General features: G+C 44.9%; 1 protein-coding gene across 2 annotated transcripts in view; it reads left to right on the top strand.

Moving 5' to 3' along the window:
• Positions 1-8,670: 8,670 nt before the first annotated feature.
• Positions 8,671-16,394, top strand: part of Glra1 (glycine receptor alpha 1) — an 86,292-nt gene continuing 78,568 nt past the window's right edge. For both annotated transcript variants that reach the window (XM_057775193.1, XM_057775192.1), the window contains exon 1: positions 8,671-9,436. In XM_057775193.1, coding sequence (XP_057631176.1) covers positions 9,381-9,436 — 56 coding nt within the window. In that variant the 5' untranslated portion in view covers positions 8,671-9,380. The remainder of the gene's footprint in view (positions 9,437-16,394) is intronic.

Below are 16,394 nucleotides of genomic sequence, written 5' to 3'. Positions count from 1 at the left end.
AAGATGTCACCAAAGTGTACACGCTAACAAAATCAGGGAGTTATCAAATCTTATGCAATAACTTAAAGACTTAATGAAACGGATGGGTGCCTAGAGATGCACTGCTTATCAAGGCCATTACTAGAAAAGATGACACTGGAGTGACCCCTTAACTGCTTTTTAAAAATTAGTAAAAGCGAAAGCCCGAAAGTAAAAGCTTTCCACAGAGAAACCTGCACCTCCAAAGAATTTCACCAGTGGACACTTGCAAACATTTGAAAAAAGAACGTCACCGAACTTTTTCTTTAGTATGAATATGAGTATCTATCTGCCACATGCATGAGAAGGCTGAGAGGACAAGAAAGGGCATCAGGTCACCTAGAGCTGGAATGACAGTTGATCATGGGCTGCCAGACATGGGTGCTGGGAGCTAAACTTAGATCCTTTGGAAGAGCAGCCACCCCCTAACCACTAAGACAGCTCTCCAGCCCCATAACACCAGTCCTACATAGATGATAATAAAGAACAGAAAGAAATGCTGGGAGCGTAGCTCAGTGGTAGAACACTTACCTACCACACCAAGTTCTAAATCCTAGCACAATAGATAGATAGATAGATAGATAGATAGATAGATAGATAGATAGATAGATAGATAGATAGATAGATAGATATGCTTTAGGTGAAAAGGTTGCCCGGTGGTAAGAACACTTGTTGCACATGCATGAAGACCTAAGTTTGAATCTTAGTGCCCACAAAAAAAAAAAGGACAAGTGCCTACAACCCCAGTGCTAGGGCAGGAGCCAGAGATGGGAGGACAGATGGGACTTCCTTACCACGAGCCTCACTATAGGTTCAGTAAGAGACCCTGTCTCAAGAGAATAAAGCAGAGAGTAACAAAGGTAGTACATTCGGTGTTCTCCTCCAGCATCTGCATTCACAAGCACACATGCACAACTTCCACACAGGGAAAGAAAGAGAAGAACAGCCACGAAACAGCGATTCTGTATAAAAATTTGAGAAAGGTATTTCAAAGAAGGAAAGTTCCAGGCCAATCCCATGTGAATGAAACAAGCAATAGAAACAGGGCTATGTGTGTGTGAGCAGGGGACGGCAGGACTGGTGTGTGTGAGCAGGGGACAGAAGAGCTGATGTGTGAGCAGGGGACGACAGGGCTAGTATGTGTGAGCAGGGGACAGAAGAGCTGGTGTGTGTGAGCAGGGGACGGCAGGGCTAGCATGTGTGAGCAGGGCACAGCCAGGGGTTAGATTCGAGACAGACTGGAGGGGGATGGCAGTGTTCTACAGAGTGATATGGCAATTCCTGTCTTATAAATAATTCTTAAAAAGTAATGCATATATTATATACTTCAATCTTATTAAATTGTGTGCAGCATATGTACATGTTCATATTGGTTATGTACACATGTGTGTGCATGCATGCAAAGACCAGAGCTCAGCATCAGATGATATCTGTCCCTCCACCTTATTTTTTGAGACAGGGACTCTCACTGAACCTGATGGTGCTCACTAATTGGCTAGACTGGGTGGCCAGTGAACTCTGGGGATCCATTTTGTCTCTTCTACTCTTACCTCCTAGCACTAGGGTTTAAACCTGAACCACAGTACTCAACTTCATGTAGATGCTGGGGATTTGAACTCAGGTCCTCATGCTTGTGCAGCAGGAATTTACCAACTGTGCCATCTACTCAGCCCCTTACTAATAATTGGAATACAAACTAAGGATATATTTTGTGGATATTCACTTCATTGCCCTCTCTTCTCCCCTCTTCCACCTCTCACTAATTACCTTACTCTCATTAAATGTTTCCCCTGTGTATTCAATTTTAAGAGGTGATTTGTTGACAGTTTGCTTGTCTGTGCTGACTATGTAGCCAAGGCTGGCCTGTAACTTGCTGTGAGGCTGTCATAGTTAATCTTCATTGTCCATTAGATTGGGTTAAGAAATGCATTCAGGGGATAATACCGGACTCACTGAACATAGCGGACATTGAGGACTGCTGAGAAGTCAAGAACAATGGCACTGGGTTTTGATCCTTCTGCACATACTGGCTTTGTGAGAGCCTAGGCTGTTTGGATGTTCACCTTAATAGACCTGGAAGGAGGTGGGAGGTCCTTGGACTCCCCACAGGGCAGGGAACCCTGACTGCTCTTAGGGCTGATGAGAGAGTGGGAGTTGATTGGGGGACGGGGAGGGATATGGGAGGCGGTGGTGGGGAAGAGACAGAAATCTTTAATAAATAAATTAATTAATAAAAAAAAAGAAATGCATTCAGTCGTGTGGTGGTGGCGCACACCTTTAATCCCAGAACTTGAGAGGTGGAGGCAGGTGGATCCCTGTGAGTTTTAAGCCAGCCTGGTCTACAGAGTGAGTTCCAGAATATCCAAAGCTACACAGAGAAACTCTGTCTCAAGAAAAGGGGGGAAATGCATTCAAAGTCATGCATAGTGGCTCACACCTGCATTCCATAGCAGGCACAGGCAAGCAATCTCTGTGAATCCAAGGCCAATCTGGTCTACATAGCAAGTTCCAGGCCATGCCTACATAACGAGACCCTGTCTCAAAAAAAAAAAAAAAATCCACTCACACCACCAAGAAACACCTATGACATTAATGAGATGTACTTTGAGTGTGCCAGGGGCATTTCTGGAGAGGATTAGTTGAGGAGAAAAGACCTACCCTGGATATAAGTAGTACCATCCATGGACTTTTTTTAGGAAATAAAAGGCAGAGAATAGAGCACCAGCTAAGTATCAGCACCCTCCCTTTCTCTGCTTCCTGACCCCCTGAGATGTGAACAAGCAACCTCACAGTCCTGCTGCCATGGAGTAGCCTGTAGCTACACCTTCTCCACCATGATGAGCCACATCCCTTCTTAAACTGTGAGTCCTTCCTCCCTTAAGCTGCTTCTTTTCAGGTACGTAGAATGACAAGTGAAGTAACTAATAAAGTAGCCCAGGCTAGCCTTGAACTAGCAGTCCTCCTGTGTTGGCATCCACAATGCTGAGATTGTGGTCAAGAATTACCATGCTTGGCCTTCAAGTCATTTTAAAATATGACCTGCAAGTGTCTCTTTTTGAACCCTCTCTTTTCAAGTGAATGAACACTATTCTGCTACCATTTCACACAGTTCCTGGCACACACACACACAAAGAAAGAAAAACCTCAGTAAACACTGGCTAAAGGGGGAAACAACCTCAATATAGTATCACACTCAAATGAAATCAAATACATACATGATTTTTTTAAAAAGCAAATAATTGAACTCAAGTGAAAGAACAGACTCAGAAAAAAAAAAAAGAGTTGTATCCTCTGCCAAGACTCCGTAATACGCAAAGTCCTTGTGGAAACTCTAAGAGATAAGAGGCTGAGCAAGAAGAACCGACTGAATAAAGATGAAATAAGAGTTAAAGCCAGGCTGGGAAGAAAGGAGAGAGGCGGCTGAGGGGAAGCATGGAAATGAGGTCTCAGAAGATAATGCAGGGTCTCATGTGGGTGTCAAGCTGCTGGGGCAGGAAGCCGGGGTTTGATCTGCATTGATAGCAGGCATTCATTTCCTCCTTGCAGAGCCTCGTTCTCTTCCCTCACTCTAGGCTTTGGAATGCAGGGTTCAGACATATCCCTGTACAGTTCTGAGATCTAGAATGACAATCAGTCATTCTGCTTCGCTGAGCCCTTAGTACCTAATCAGTGCTCTGGTAGTACCAGAGGTACTGAAAGTAGCTGTGCCTCAGAACAGAGATCTGGTGCCACCGAGAGTTTCCAAGGAGTCCTGGGGCCCCTTCTTTTTTTTAGACAGAGTTTCACTTTGTAGCCCTGGCTGGTATGGAACTCACGTGTACACCAGGCTAACCTTGAACTCACAGAGATCATCCTACCTCTACCTTTCGAGTATTGGAATTAAAGTCATCCATCACCATGCCTGGTTTTTTATGTGTATATAAATGCACAGATATGTGTGCCTGCTTGTCTGTATGTGCCCCAGTTCATGCAGGTGCCCTCAGAAGCCAAAAGGGGGCAGCAGATCCCCCTGGAGCTGGCGTTACAGGTGGTTTATGCGCCACACTGAACATAGGTGCTAGGAACCGAACTCAGGTCCTCTATAAGAGCAGCAAGCACTGTCAGCCTCCGGATCACCTGCCTAGGCTCTATTTTGTTTCATTTTTAATTAACAGAATGTCAACAGTGCCTCTCAGGGCAGTGTGGGCACAGTCACTCCACACCCACTGTTTATACCAGGTGGCACATGATGGTAAATCTCATCTGATTAACACTCATTTCCCCTCTCTTTAAAGCCTCTGCCTGAAACTTTTTCTTTTTCTTTCAATTATGTATTCACTTATTCCTGCAGGAAATATTTACTGAGCACCTCCTATGGTGTGTGTGTGTGTGTGTGTGTGTGTGTGTGTGTGTAGGCTACAGTCAAATGAGCATTATGCTTAATGATGTAGCCCAACTATAGGCAAATGTAAGAGTTCTGCGTGTGCTTAAGGTAAGCCAGGCTAAACTAAGCTGTTTGCTAGGGTAAGAGTATTAAGTGCATTTTCTAAATACATAGTATTTATCTGTATATCATTAATAATCCAGATAGAATCCCTTCCCTTCTAGATTGCTTTGATCCTTTTTCTGTATGTCCTTCCTCTTAGTTGAAACAAAAGCACTGGGAAGACTTTTTTTAGCTACAATTAAGATCCTCGTGTTCTTCTGCCAACTGCTACTGGTCTAAGGGGAAGTTGGTTAATCTCTCTGGATTAATTTTTCCCTTCTGCACATAAACACTTGAACAAAAGGCCAGTCACTAAGAATATTTTCAATTGTTCCTGATGAGTATCTCCTGCTTTGATTCACATACACACACACACACACACACACACAAATCCATCACATAGAATTCACACAGAAAAACATGCACATGCAAGCATGCTCATACATGCGTGCGCGCGCACACACACACACACATTCCAGTGACTTCCTACCTCGCTTAAGTAAAACTCAAAGTCCTTATCCAGGAGGTAATACTAAACCCCGGGGACTAGAAGTAGTCTAGCCCCCAAAGTCTCTCTGCCCCTCTCCTTTTAGGCCCACTGGATCAGGGACTTGCACACTCTAATATATTCCTCCTTCCTTTGTCTCCCTGCAGCTTTTGCCCTCACCTGAAAAACTCTCCTCTGTCTCAGTCCTCATTTCTTCAACAGATGTTCACATGTCTTCTTTCAGAACATCCCCTGATCTGGTTGCCTCATATAAAAACATATCTCCGTGTTACTATAAACCTCTTAACTTTCTTCTTCTTTAAAATTGTATTACATGTTTTATTCTTTTATTTGTGTGGGAGGAGGGCATGCACATGGTATAGCTCATGCATAGTGGTCAGTGAACAAATTTTTATATGGTTCATTAACCATTCATCTGTTGATGGGCATCTAGGATGATCCCAATTCTTGGCTAGTGAACAACAAACACAGGGTACCCTTTGTGGTAGGGCGCCAAATTCTCTGGGTATGCGTCCAAGAGTAAAATAGTTGAGTCACATGATAGTTCTATTTTTAACTTTTAAAAAAATCTCAAGAGTGATTTCCACAATAGCTGTATGAATTCACACACCCCAACAAGAATGAATAAGGGTTCTTTTCTCTCCACAACCTCTCCAATATTTGTTGGCAGGGTTGTTGATGACAGTTATTTTGACTGGGGTGAGGTAGTATCTAAAAGTAGTTTCTTGTTTGTTTTGCTTTGTTTTCTTGTTTTCGAGACAGGGTTTCTCTGTGTAGCTTTGGAGCCTGTCCTGGAACTCACTCTGTAGACCACACTGGCCTTGAAATCACAGGGATCTGCCTGCCTCTGCCTCCTGTATAAAAGTAGTTTTAATTTGTATACCACTAACAGCTTTTAAAATAGTTATTAGCCATTTGTCTTCCTCCTTTTTGAAAACAGCCTGGTCAGATATTCATCCATCTGTTGATTTGTAGTTTTATTTCCTTAGGATTTATTTTCTGTGATTCTTTGTGAACAACTCTGGATAGCAACCTCTTGTCTAAAGGATACATGGTAAAGATTTTCCACCCTTTTGTGGATTGTCTGTGAACTCTACCAATCATTTTCTTGGCTGTTCAGAAATTTTTATGTTCACATTGTCCCATCCATTTATGCTTTGGATGAAATTAAAGGATAAAAAAAATATACAAAATCAACCAAAGAGTTGTTTCTTTGGAAAAGTTAATAAACTGGACAGACCCTTGGCTCTCTGGCTTTCTTACTAGTCTCTGAAGCAGCTACCTATCCCAGGAATTCAGACCACTGTTTATTCTATGGTTGAGACATACTCAATTCATCTGTGTGACTGAATGAATGTTGTCAGCCTCATACAAACAGAAACCCATTAAAAACACAAGTACTCCTCTTTCGTGCCATAATCACTCTCTTATCTTACCACAAGCTGGGAAATATTCACACTCACCAACAGGAACAACATACACACATATACACACATGCATGCACACACACACACAGTTCCATCATAGGAGGAGTGAAAGAAAAGTGTTAGACATTGCATGTATATCTGACTGTGCAGGTGTTTCCTACCCTGCTGTGACTGGGATACAGTTGCTGACTTGTTACTTGTTTTAATGTCTCTGGGGCACGACAATGACTCTTGTTGAGACATATATGTGGCATATACATACATATAGAAATATATCAATATATATGCCTATCTGGACAAAAACCGATTGCAAACAGAAATATACAAACACAAATAGACACTTCAGGTTCACTTCGGGATTAATGCAGAACACAAATCAAAAATGATACACATGGGAGTACACACACTTATTAGGCCAGGCATGGTGGTGCAAGATTTTGGTCCCGGTACTCAGGAGGCAGAAACAGGTAAATCTCTGTGAGTTTGAGGACAGCCTGGTCTACGTATCTAGTTCCAGTTCTATGCCAGTCGAGGCAACATAATTAGACTGTCTGAAAAGAGAGAGGGAGGGAGAGAGAGAGAGAGAGAGAGAGAGAGAGAGAGAGAATAACTTCACTTTCAAGAGCACAGACACATATGCACACAAACACATGAGCAAAGACAATGATACTTACCTTAAGGTATGACTAGAGAGCAATGAGGCCATGTGGGGTGTCTGCTGGTGTGCTGATAATGGTCAGCTTTTGATTACATATGCTACATAATCACATGTATATATTCAATGTGGTGCATCTACAGAGACATTTGTATCAGATTCGTGAGCACTCACTATCGATAGCAAATCTTTACAGTCACTACCGAAAACGTTTTGGGAACCCTGGTGTGGAAAAGTCATGAGAGTCCCTCTGGCACATACTTCTGCAGTACTGGAGAGAGGGGCCTGCTGGTCTGGCCCTGAGCTGGGAAAGGAAGCTTCACTTGGGTAAAGAGCCAAGCTTGCAGAGAACAGAGAGTGGGAACTATTACCCTAAGAAAGGACTTCCTGAATATGCTGGGTAAAGGAAGGCTTGTCCTCTCTTAGCAGCATTGGAAGGGAGAGCCCCCAGAGTCCCAGCCAGTTCCAGCGGGCCAGAAAATCCTGCAGAGGCTATTAATCCACTAAAGTCCCCTGGCTGGGAGAAAATCTGATTAACTCTACCTCCCCAGATGGGCTTAACAGTGAAATGTATATCTCATTTCGGAGAGTCAGATAAGGTAGAGAAACAGAGGAAGGCGGGTGAAAGAAAATGAGAGGAAGGTGAGCACCACGGGAATAAGATCTGTGCATGCACTCCCTGCCTCTGCTGTTCACCAGGAGTCCAGTTTCCCCAGCCTGAATGATGGATCTTTGGTTCAGATGGAGGAGTGTGTCTTCTGTCTTTCTCAAAAGAGACCAGGCAGCTCAGCTCCCTTTTGACCCTAGAAACTAAATTGTTGGTGGTTTGGTTTTTTGTTTGTTTGTTTTGTTTTGTTTTTTTGTTTTTTTCCTGAATTTTCCTACCACAGTGACCCTGGAAGGAGACTTACTCTGTCCACCAGACTTTTTTCTACATCTTCTGGGCCCAAATGTTATAGCTTCCGCACTTTAAAGAACTTGAGGGTTCTGGTTCCAAGTGAGCCTTTTTAAATGATACACTGAATCCCCTGAGCACATCTGGACTAGGATTCGTGGTGTTTCACTTACAAGCGACTATTTTCTTTTTTAAGAAAAAAAAATCAAAGTTAAAATTTTAAAAAGACTGCAGCCTTTTAAAAGATGAATTTTGTGACCTCCCTGGAGTCACAGAAGACCTGCTAAGACACTGGGGCCTGGGAAGTGCAGGAAGCTGGTCTCTACCAGCACTTCAAGGGTTAAATTCAACCCAGAGCCTAACACACAATTGGCCGAACCTGGAGAGAAGATATGGTTTTCGCAGCCGCGGGCCAATGAACACCTCGAGTGGGAGGGTTTGAAGCTTCTAAGGAGTTTTTCCCCCCATTTTCCCCTCTCCACCCCCTCCCGTCGGCCCTTGCCCCCCCCCCCATCCTCTACGCCGCCAGTTTGTTAAATTAATGCAGTAAGAAAGTCTGAAGATCTGAAAGCCAGAAGATGCGCGAGCTCAGAAACCCGACATGCCCCTGAAAGCTTGGGATTCTGAGCCCTGCTGGGAAGCCATGGACCCCAGCAGCCCCTGAAAGTTGTGGTGGGCTCTATTGCACCTGCAGCCCCAAAGCAATGGGACACCTTTCCTGCAGCAATCCCAACTTCTTCAGCGGGGACCAGAGAACGCGAACTGCAAGGCAACAGCAGACTGGAACGGAGGCAGGGGAAGGAGATTCCAGGACTCGGTTGCGATGCGCCAGCCTGGCACACTCTCCGACATCTAACTGAAGCCAGCACCGTCACCTGCTCCACCTCCCCACACACACACGCACACACATACACACACACAACCCCTACAACCCCTCCGGCCAACCCAGAGCCAGAAAGAAGATGCCAGCCAGGTCTAAGGGTCCGAGGCCAGGACTCTGATCCCCACGGATTTCTTGCTTGCATGAAGCTGGACATCTCGACATAAAATCAAGGGTTAAAAAAAAAGAAAAGGAAAAAAGAAAAGAAAAGAAGAAAATATACCCACCCCCAAGAGTGCCTCCCAGCGCCGCAGGGAGCCTCAAGCGAGTTGAACAGCAGCAGCGCTCTTCCCGCCCGCAGCCGGGCTGGACGCTCTCCGTGGTGCTGAACCTGCACGGCCGCCGCTGTCCGAGCCCAAGCCGCCTGGCTGCAATTCTCCCCGGGCTCTGCCACCTTGTCTCTCTACTCCCTAGCTCCTTTAAACATCTGGATTATTTTCCCCAGAGGCTCTCTCTGGCTTCGTCGGTGCCCATCGGAAACATTTTTTGCATCCCCATAACTCGTGGACTTTACAGCACAAGAATCTAGAAAATGTACAGCTTCAACACTCTGCGATTCTACCTTTGGGAGACCATTGTATTCTTCAGGTACGCGATTTCCTATACTGACCACGACTATCTTTATAGTGCAAAAGGGGTTCAGGTGGTGTATAGAGGCTGACTCTACCGTGGCCTCATCAGTTGGGGAGGGGGTACTGTGTGCTGAAGGCCTCTCCATTCCCCTCCCCCCCTCCACCCGCAGGGTGTCTGGCTGGTGCGTGTAGGTCCCAGACAGTGGCTCCTCCAGCAGCGGTTTGCCTGTTTCTTGCGGTTTGTCTGTCTCTCTGACTGCTACACTTCCCCCGATACTCGCCCTCTGGACCCTCTTCTCGTTACCTTTTACTCGGCTGAGGACTTAAAGGAAAGCTTTACGAGTTTTTTAGTTTAATTGGGACCGCATTCTCTCAAACCGCAGTGCTGGAAATCCCGGGTCTCCCGTCTGGGAGCGAAGTGACAACTAGTGGTGACGCGGAAGGTTGCAGTTGGACTGGCTGGGCACAAAACAGAGCATTCTGTCTCGCTTTTTGTTGTTTTTCTTGGGGGGGGGGGTGGTCAGAGTTCCTGTGGTTTCGAGTTAGGGGGATAACGCAGTTATGACCTCAGCTTGCAAAGCCCAAACTTAAGTGCAGATCGGGCCTATTTGCGAATAGACACTGAGAAATATTTTCCTTTTAAAACTTTGACTCCATCCTCCCTGATACACACTTCTTTCCAAACTCTGTTACGGCGACCCTCCCCTACTCCAAAGGACAGTTCGTATTTATGAATGAAGGCCTATCCCTGCTGCCATGACTGGGCTCTCCATACCCTTCCATTGACTCCTAATTCTCTGTTTACAGGCTTAGCGTTCTTGTGTTAGCCCTAGTGAAAAGTGAAAAATCACGTCTTTAGGAAGTATTGAAACAGATAGGCCTTTTGTAAGTGGGCAAATCATGCCATCTTCAGAGGTGGTGACGATAAATTCCATCTGTATGAATTGAAAAATATTCTTCCCGGCTCTGCAGAGATCATTAATCTTCCTCGTTCTTGCGTGTCTGCTTCTTGTGTTTTACCACTAAAGTCAGTTAATAGGCATTTTAAAAAAGAAAAGAAAGCCCACTCTGGTTGTTCTAAAAACATATATGACCACCAATAAGATCCTCTCTGATACTAAAACAGCACATAAGTATGATTTGATTACACGGCAAAGAGCTGTTGGTTTGACTAATCCATTGGTTGGTGATATGGATGAGGCTTCAACTCCGAAGTGACAGTTTCTGAATTTGAGCCTCTCTTTGTGTTTTTTTCCTCTTGAGATGATGAAGACAAGACATCTCCTCCCTTCCCAGGATTACCCCACTGCTAAAGCTTTCAATGCCATCCTAAAATAATTCTTTAGCATGCCACTGTCCCAGTCACAGCTTGCAATGTAAATAGCCAAGTATTTTCTCAAGTCCAACATTTTAGGACCTTGTGAGATTTACCAATTCATGAGAAGTGGCGAGAAGTGTCTTATCACTCTACCCACCCCCACTCCTCTTTTCCTGATGCAGTCCTTGATTTCCCTCTCCCAGACATGAGCTTTCATAAAAGAAAAAGGAGAATCAGTCTAAATGATCTGCATTGTAATCGCTTAGATGAGGGTGAGACTCTGCTGTGTTAATTCCTCAAGTGAACTGGTGGTGGCCCATCAGAAAGTCTCATTGTGTCTCCCTTCCCCTCTATGGATGAAAGCACACATGAGCAGCAATGAACTTGATCGAGAACTCACTGTGCTTCTGAGGAAGCAAGGGGCATGACTAGAGAGATCCGGATCACGCTGGTGCTGCGGCACTATCAAAGCAGGAGGATGGCTGCTTCGTTTCAGGAGTCAATGTTCACACCCTTTGCAATTCCCCAGATAGATGATGCAAAAAGGGATCACAAGTGGGTTAACCAAGATATGTCCTTGCTCAAATGGTATTTGCATCTATAATACTTTCATCTTTAGGTAAATTTTAGGTAAGACTTATAACAGACTTAGAATCTAGGGTAAACAGAGGCCAGCAGCTCCCTTGCAGGTTACAGGAGAATAACTAGCCCTTCTTACCAAGGGACAGGCTGAGGGCTGGAACGAGCTAGTGTATATTCCCAGGGTCCAAGCCCTTCTTAGATTAAGTAAAGTCAGCTGCTCACCTGTTTGAAATTATTGAAAATCTTGAGGAGCCACCAGGACACTATCCAAGGTGCTACTGCACCGCATCTGTGTGTAACCAGCAAAACAGCAACATTGACAGCAAAATAAACAAACGCAATTGACGTGAGCGATGCTGGAGCCTCACATGCTACCAATGCGGGGAGTGAATGGAGGCATCAGAAAGGCAGACTGGGGTCCTAGGAGACCAGCCGCGCTGCAGTGCTCATCAGCCATGTCCCCACAAAAACATGGAAGCAATTTGGCTGAAGTTCCTGCTCTCATGTTAAACAGTCTGACAGTCTTAAATTTAATACATGACACCCCGTAATCCAACAATATAAATTTTGCGTCACTTGGAGGTTGAGACCCATCTCCACTTGGGCTAAAACTGATATGCGGTTTTTATTTATTTATTTATTTATTTAATACCAGAAACTCATTCCTTTCAACCCACCTTTAAATCAAAGGGAACATGGCTTTGATCCCCCAGAGTCCTTTCAGAGGCTTGTAGCAAGGATGGGACTAGTATGACCCCAACAGTTTCTTGCCTTCTCAATAACTCAGACAGACATGATCTATGAGGATGCTTTTCGGCCTCTGCACTATTGGCATTTTGATCTTTGTAATTCTTTGTCATGACGTCTGCCCTGTGCATTGTAGCAGCCTGTCTGGTGCCAGTAGCATCTTTTCTCCCTGATCACGACAAACAAAAAGGTCCCCAGACACTGCAAACTAACCCAGGGTACAGTGAGAAGATGCAGGATTGCTCCAGTTTAAAAATGACAATAAAAATAACTAGATTTGTAATCAGCTGTTCTGATGCACTAATCATAATAATAAAAAGGTCGAGTGTGCCTGGGGATGTTTCCCCTGGTAGAATATACATGTCCCACTGAAACAGAAAGAAACATAGCTTGTGCTTCAGCTATGTTTCAGTTAAATACAGACAGACATAAACTAAGTGATTTTCCCACAAAGCACCACCTCTTCCTTAAATACCTCTTCATTTCCCATCCAGTCGATGACTCCTTATGCTGAGGTTTTAGCCTCTGTGTGTCAATCACTTGCTAAGAAAGCTGATCAAAACTTTGAAATTCAGATGTTACTATCAATTCTAAGGCAAGAATGGCCATGGTAAATAATATTGTTTCATCTCCCTATCACTATGGACAGATAAATGAGTTTTCCTGAGGTAGGTCCTCTTGGAAAGGTTCCCAAGCTTACCAAGAAGGGCATTCAACCACCTTGGTCTTTCTCCCTGGTAATAGCTATGTTCTGCCTGAGTCCTGCCCACTATATCTGAGGGCACTGCAAAACACATCTAGAAGTTTCTGAAATGACTCAAGAGCTTTCTTCTAAAGAACTAAACCCATGAGGCAACTCTGCCTCAGGGCTAACCAAAATGTCCTCTGGCGACTTTGGAAAGATGGGAAAGAAATGTCATTTTGGCAGTTTGGACAGGGACCTAAAGCCAATAAAACAGAATTATAAATCCCCACAGAACATCTGCATTATTTGAGAAGCTGGGAATGACCTACCAGGAACTCATGAGAAATTTATCTTTGAGATAGTCTAATGAAAGGTCGCAGCTATGTGGGGCAATGGAGAGAGCAGAACTGCTCTGGTCCATGGGCTCTGACTTCCAGAGCCAACTCTGCCTTCCTTCTGCGGCACAACCATAGGAAGGCTCCTTCCGTGTGGCAACTCTAGTATCAACTCAGACGGCTAAACCTACGCATTAGAAGTTCCCTTCAGGCTCTGAGCAACCCACTTGCAAAGACAGGACCCCATCTGCACAAAGGCTCTGGATAAACCAGTCCCAGTGGCACCCTGCCTTCATCCCTTCACCAGGTATTGACTAATTTTGTGACTGTGTGCCCCATTCAGAACCGGGCACTCCGCAGGGACACACGCCATTCCCACAGAAAGAAGCCTTTCCCCTTGCAGCAGAGGGTCTACAGGGCTCACCTCCAGGCAGCCCGCACAGGGCCTACGACAGCATCACACTGATGTGGATGTCATTAACTTTATTTCCTTCATCAGCTGGCAGAAGCCAAAATGATTTTTAAGATGGATGGTACCGTCTCCTGTCTGCCCAGCTCGAGGCATTTCTGTGGGTTTTTTTAGTGTGGCCTCAGCCACAGCAGACCTGAGATCTGGAATTGAGCTATAGTAGCATGACCTTGAGAAGACTCTGTGACCCTTCTGGGTCTCACTTTGCCCACCTGTAAAATGAAAGTGCTCCTCCAATCACAATCGCAAAAATTATTTTTAGCTGTTCCTGTTGGCAATGACCTTTTCCCCAGGCTTTCCCGTAACAGTACAGATTGGGTTAAAGTGATTGCAGTGTATCTCAGCTATTACCAAAATAATAATAATAACAGCTATTCCCAGCTGCTCCCAGATCCAGAAGTCAGAAAAGATTGTGGCCCTCAGCCAGCTCCTTCCCTCTTTGAACAGGTCCCCTAAGAAGGACGTGATGACTGACAAAGACTATAAACGTCTACCTTCCCATCCCAGGAAATGTTCGGCGTGCTGTGATGGCATGACGCCCCACCACTGCCTTCATCTGAAAGACTGGGGAGAAAGGCAAAGGTTCTCTACTTTCTGTAACAACTGTTAAACACTTACCCCACCCCCATGCATACGCATATAAAGCCTATTTCTTTTAGCTGTTTACTGAACTCATCCTTGCCTTATCCACCTATTGCCATTAGTCAAAAGAATATACAACTGTCAGGTACTCCCCAACTACCACAGCACAAGCAATACCTCTCGCTGAGTCTACTTAAGATGAAACACTGCTAAGGACCTGTGGTGCTTCCTTGTTAGCCTGTATGGATTGGGCAGAGGTAAAAACCCAATTGGCTATAGTCTTTGAAACATTTTAAGGAGATTCCAAGTCCTCCTTAAGATTGCCAGTACCTCTGATGTACCCGCGGCCTCCACAATGAGAAACATTAGATTTGATTTAGCCTATGCGACTGCAAAAGAAGAATAGGTTTATTTTTAATGCACACAGAAATTCTGGCTCAAGGGAACGAAGAACTTTCTGGAATCTTTATTGAATGGTGCAGAAGCTGCTACAGTGGTCATGACAGTCAGAGGAGGGGGATAAGCAGGGAATGGACATCTACCTGCCAGGGTGATATAGAAATTCCCACTTCTATAGATGATGAGATTGTGGGTGATTTTCTGCAAAAGAATAAATGAAATGCAGACCAGAGGCTACCTTGACAATGCTTACACCCCCCCCCACACACGCTTCTTGTTCTAACTCCCAAATTGCCTCCTGAAATTTGTGGGCGCTAAATCAGGCCAAGAGCACATACTCCGTGGTATTTTTCTCATTTTTCAAAATAGATAGGATAATAACTAAATTAGGCAATGAACCTACACACACAATGTAGCAAATGATTATTAAAAGGAAGCCACCTTAATTATATAAAAACCTGCATTTAAGAAAGGAAAAGGGCTTCAGAATGCACCAGAAGGACCTAGCAGAAAATTTACCAGACGACAAATAAAGCCACAGTCACAGTTGCTGTTCCTGTCACTTAGGATCTTCCTGCCCTGAACTCCAACTGCCTCTTGCAACCCCACTCCCTGAGAAGCCTAGCACACAACCAAAGACACAACGGGGTGCCAGCAACTTCACTGAGAAAGCATTTAGCAGGGAATAGTGGCTGGATGCTGGGGGGGGGGGGGTTAGCCACACAGAGCCCGGCTTTGGAATGTGATCTCTTAGGAGGGGTGCCAGGGGGGCACCAAAGCTTTTGAAATGGTGTTTAAAGATCCCTTTGTGGCTTCCTGAAGTTGATATTGTCTGAAGCTAATTCGGCACAATTAGATTACCACTCTCAGCCTTTGAGTCCGCCTGCTTTGTAGGATCTATTACTAAATGAGTTTACCATCTTAACAGGATGCTGCTGACAATTGGGAATCTCGGCCATGAAGTAGGCAGCAGTCCTCTCTCTTGCCTTATGTATGAGGGGTGCCCACAGGACACCCAAGTCCAATCCCATGCTCAGGAGCTGCATCCTCATATCTGATACGTGTTCACTCCAGGGGGTCACACTGTCCCTCGGAGCCAGGGAATCTGAAGCAGCATCAGTTCTGAGCAGACTTAGAATCTGATCTGTCAAGCCTAGTCGAGAAGGGCTTGCTAAAGAGACAGATCCCAAGAACTTGAGAGGTTCGAGTTTACAGAAAGGGTCTGATTACCAAATAATAACATGTGAAGTCAGTTCTGGAAGTGATGGAGAGATGTGGGGACTGACGGTGGAGATAACCTCACCAGTGCACACAGATGTACACATATGACAGCTTTGCACATGTCAATCAAACATAACCAAAGATAGCTTTAAAAATTAAATAGTTGGGAGTGGAAAGTGGCTCGGTGGTAGAGTACCTCCCTAGGATGAAATGCTGAATAGGGTCCCTAATGCCACAAAGTAGCAACATTGTAAAAGTAAAATGCAGGTATCCAATCAGGCTACAGAAACAGGCTCCCCTGGGATGGGACCAGAGACTGAAGTGCTCAAAAAAAGACTTTTTAAGTTGAAGTTTTTCAAATTTTCGGCACATAGCAAGTGCCAAGGGTCTTGTGAAGATGCAGTTTCTGAGATCTGGGGCATGGGAGTCAGTGTTCCTGCAAGACCTCTTATGACACAGAGGCTTACGTGGATAGGAAGTGGGAGTAGCAAGGCCCTAGGGCATCCTGACTGTGGGCATGTGTGAAGAAGCTCTTCCACTTTGCAGGGGGGAAAAAAGGAAAATACAAACAAGTAGGAACAGGGCTCCCCAAACCGTCAGTCACACACCATTCCCCAGACTTCTTCACCATGTTGT

Source organism: Chionomys nivalis, chromosome 7, assembly GCF_950005125.1.
Source record: "Chionomys nivalis chromosome 7, mChiNiv1.1, whole genome shotgun sequence".
Taxonomy (NCBI): domain Eukaryota; kingdom Metazoa; phylum Chordata; class Mammalia; order Rodentia; family Cricetidae; genus Chionomys; species Chionomys nivalis.
Note: the sequence above shows the minus strand (reverse complement) of the source record. Positions and strands in the feature narration are given on the sequence as shown.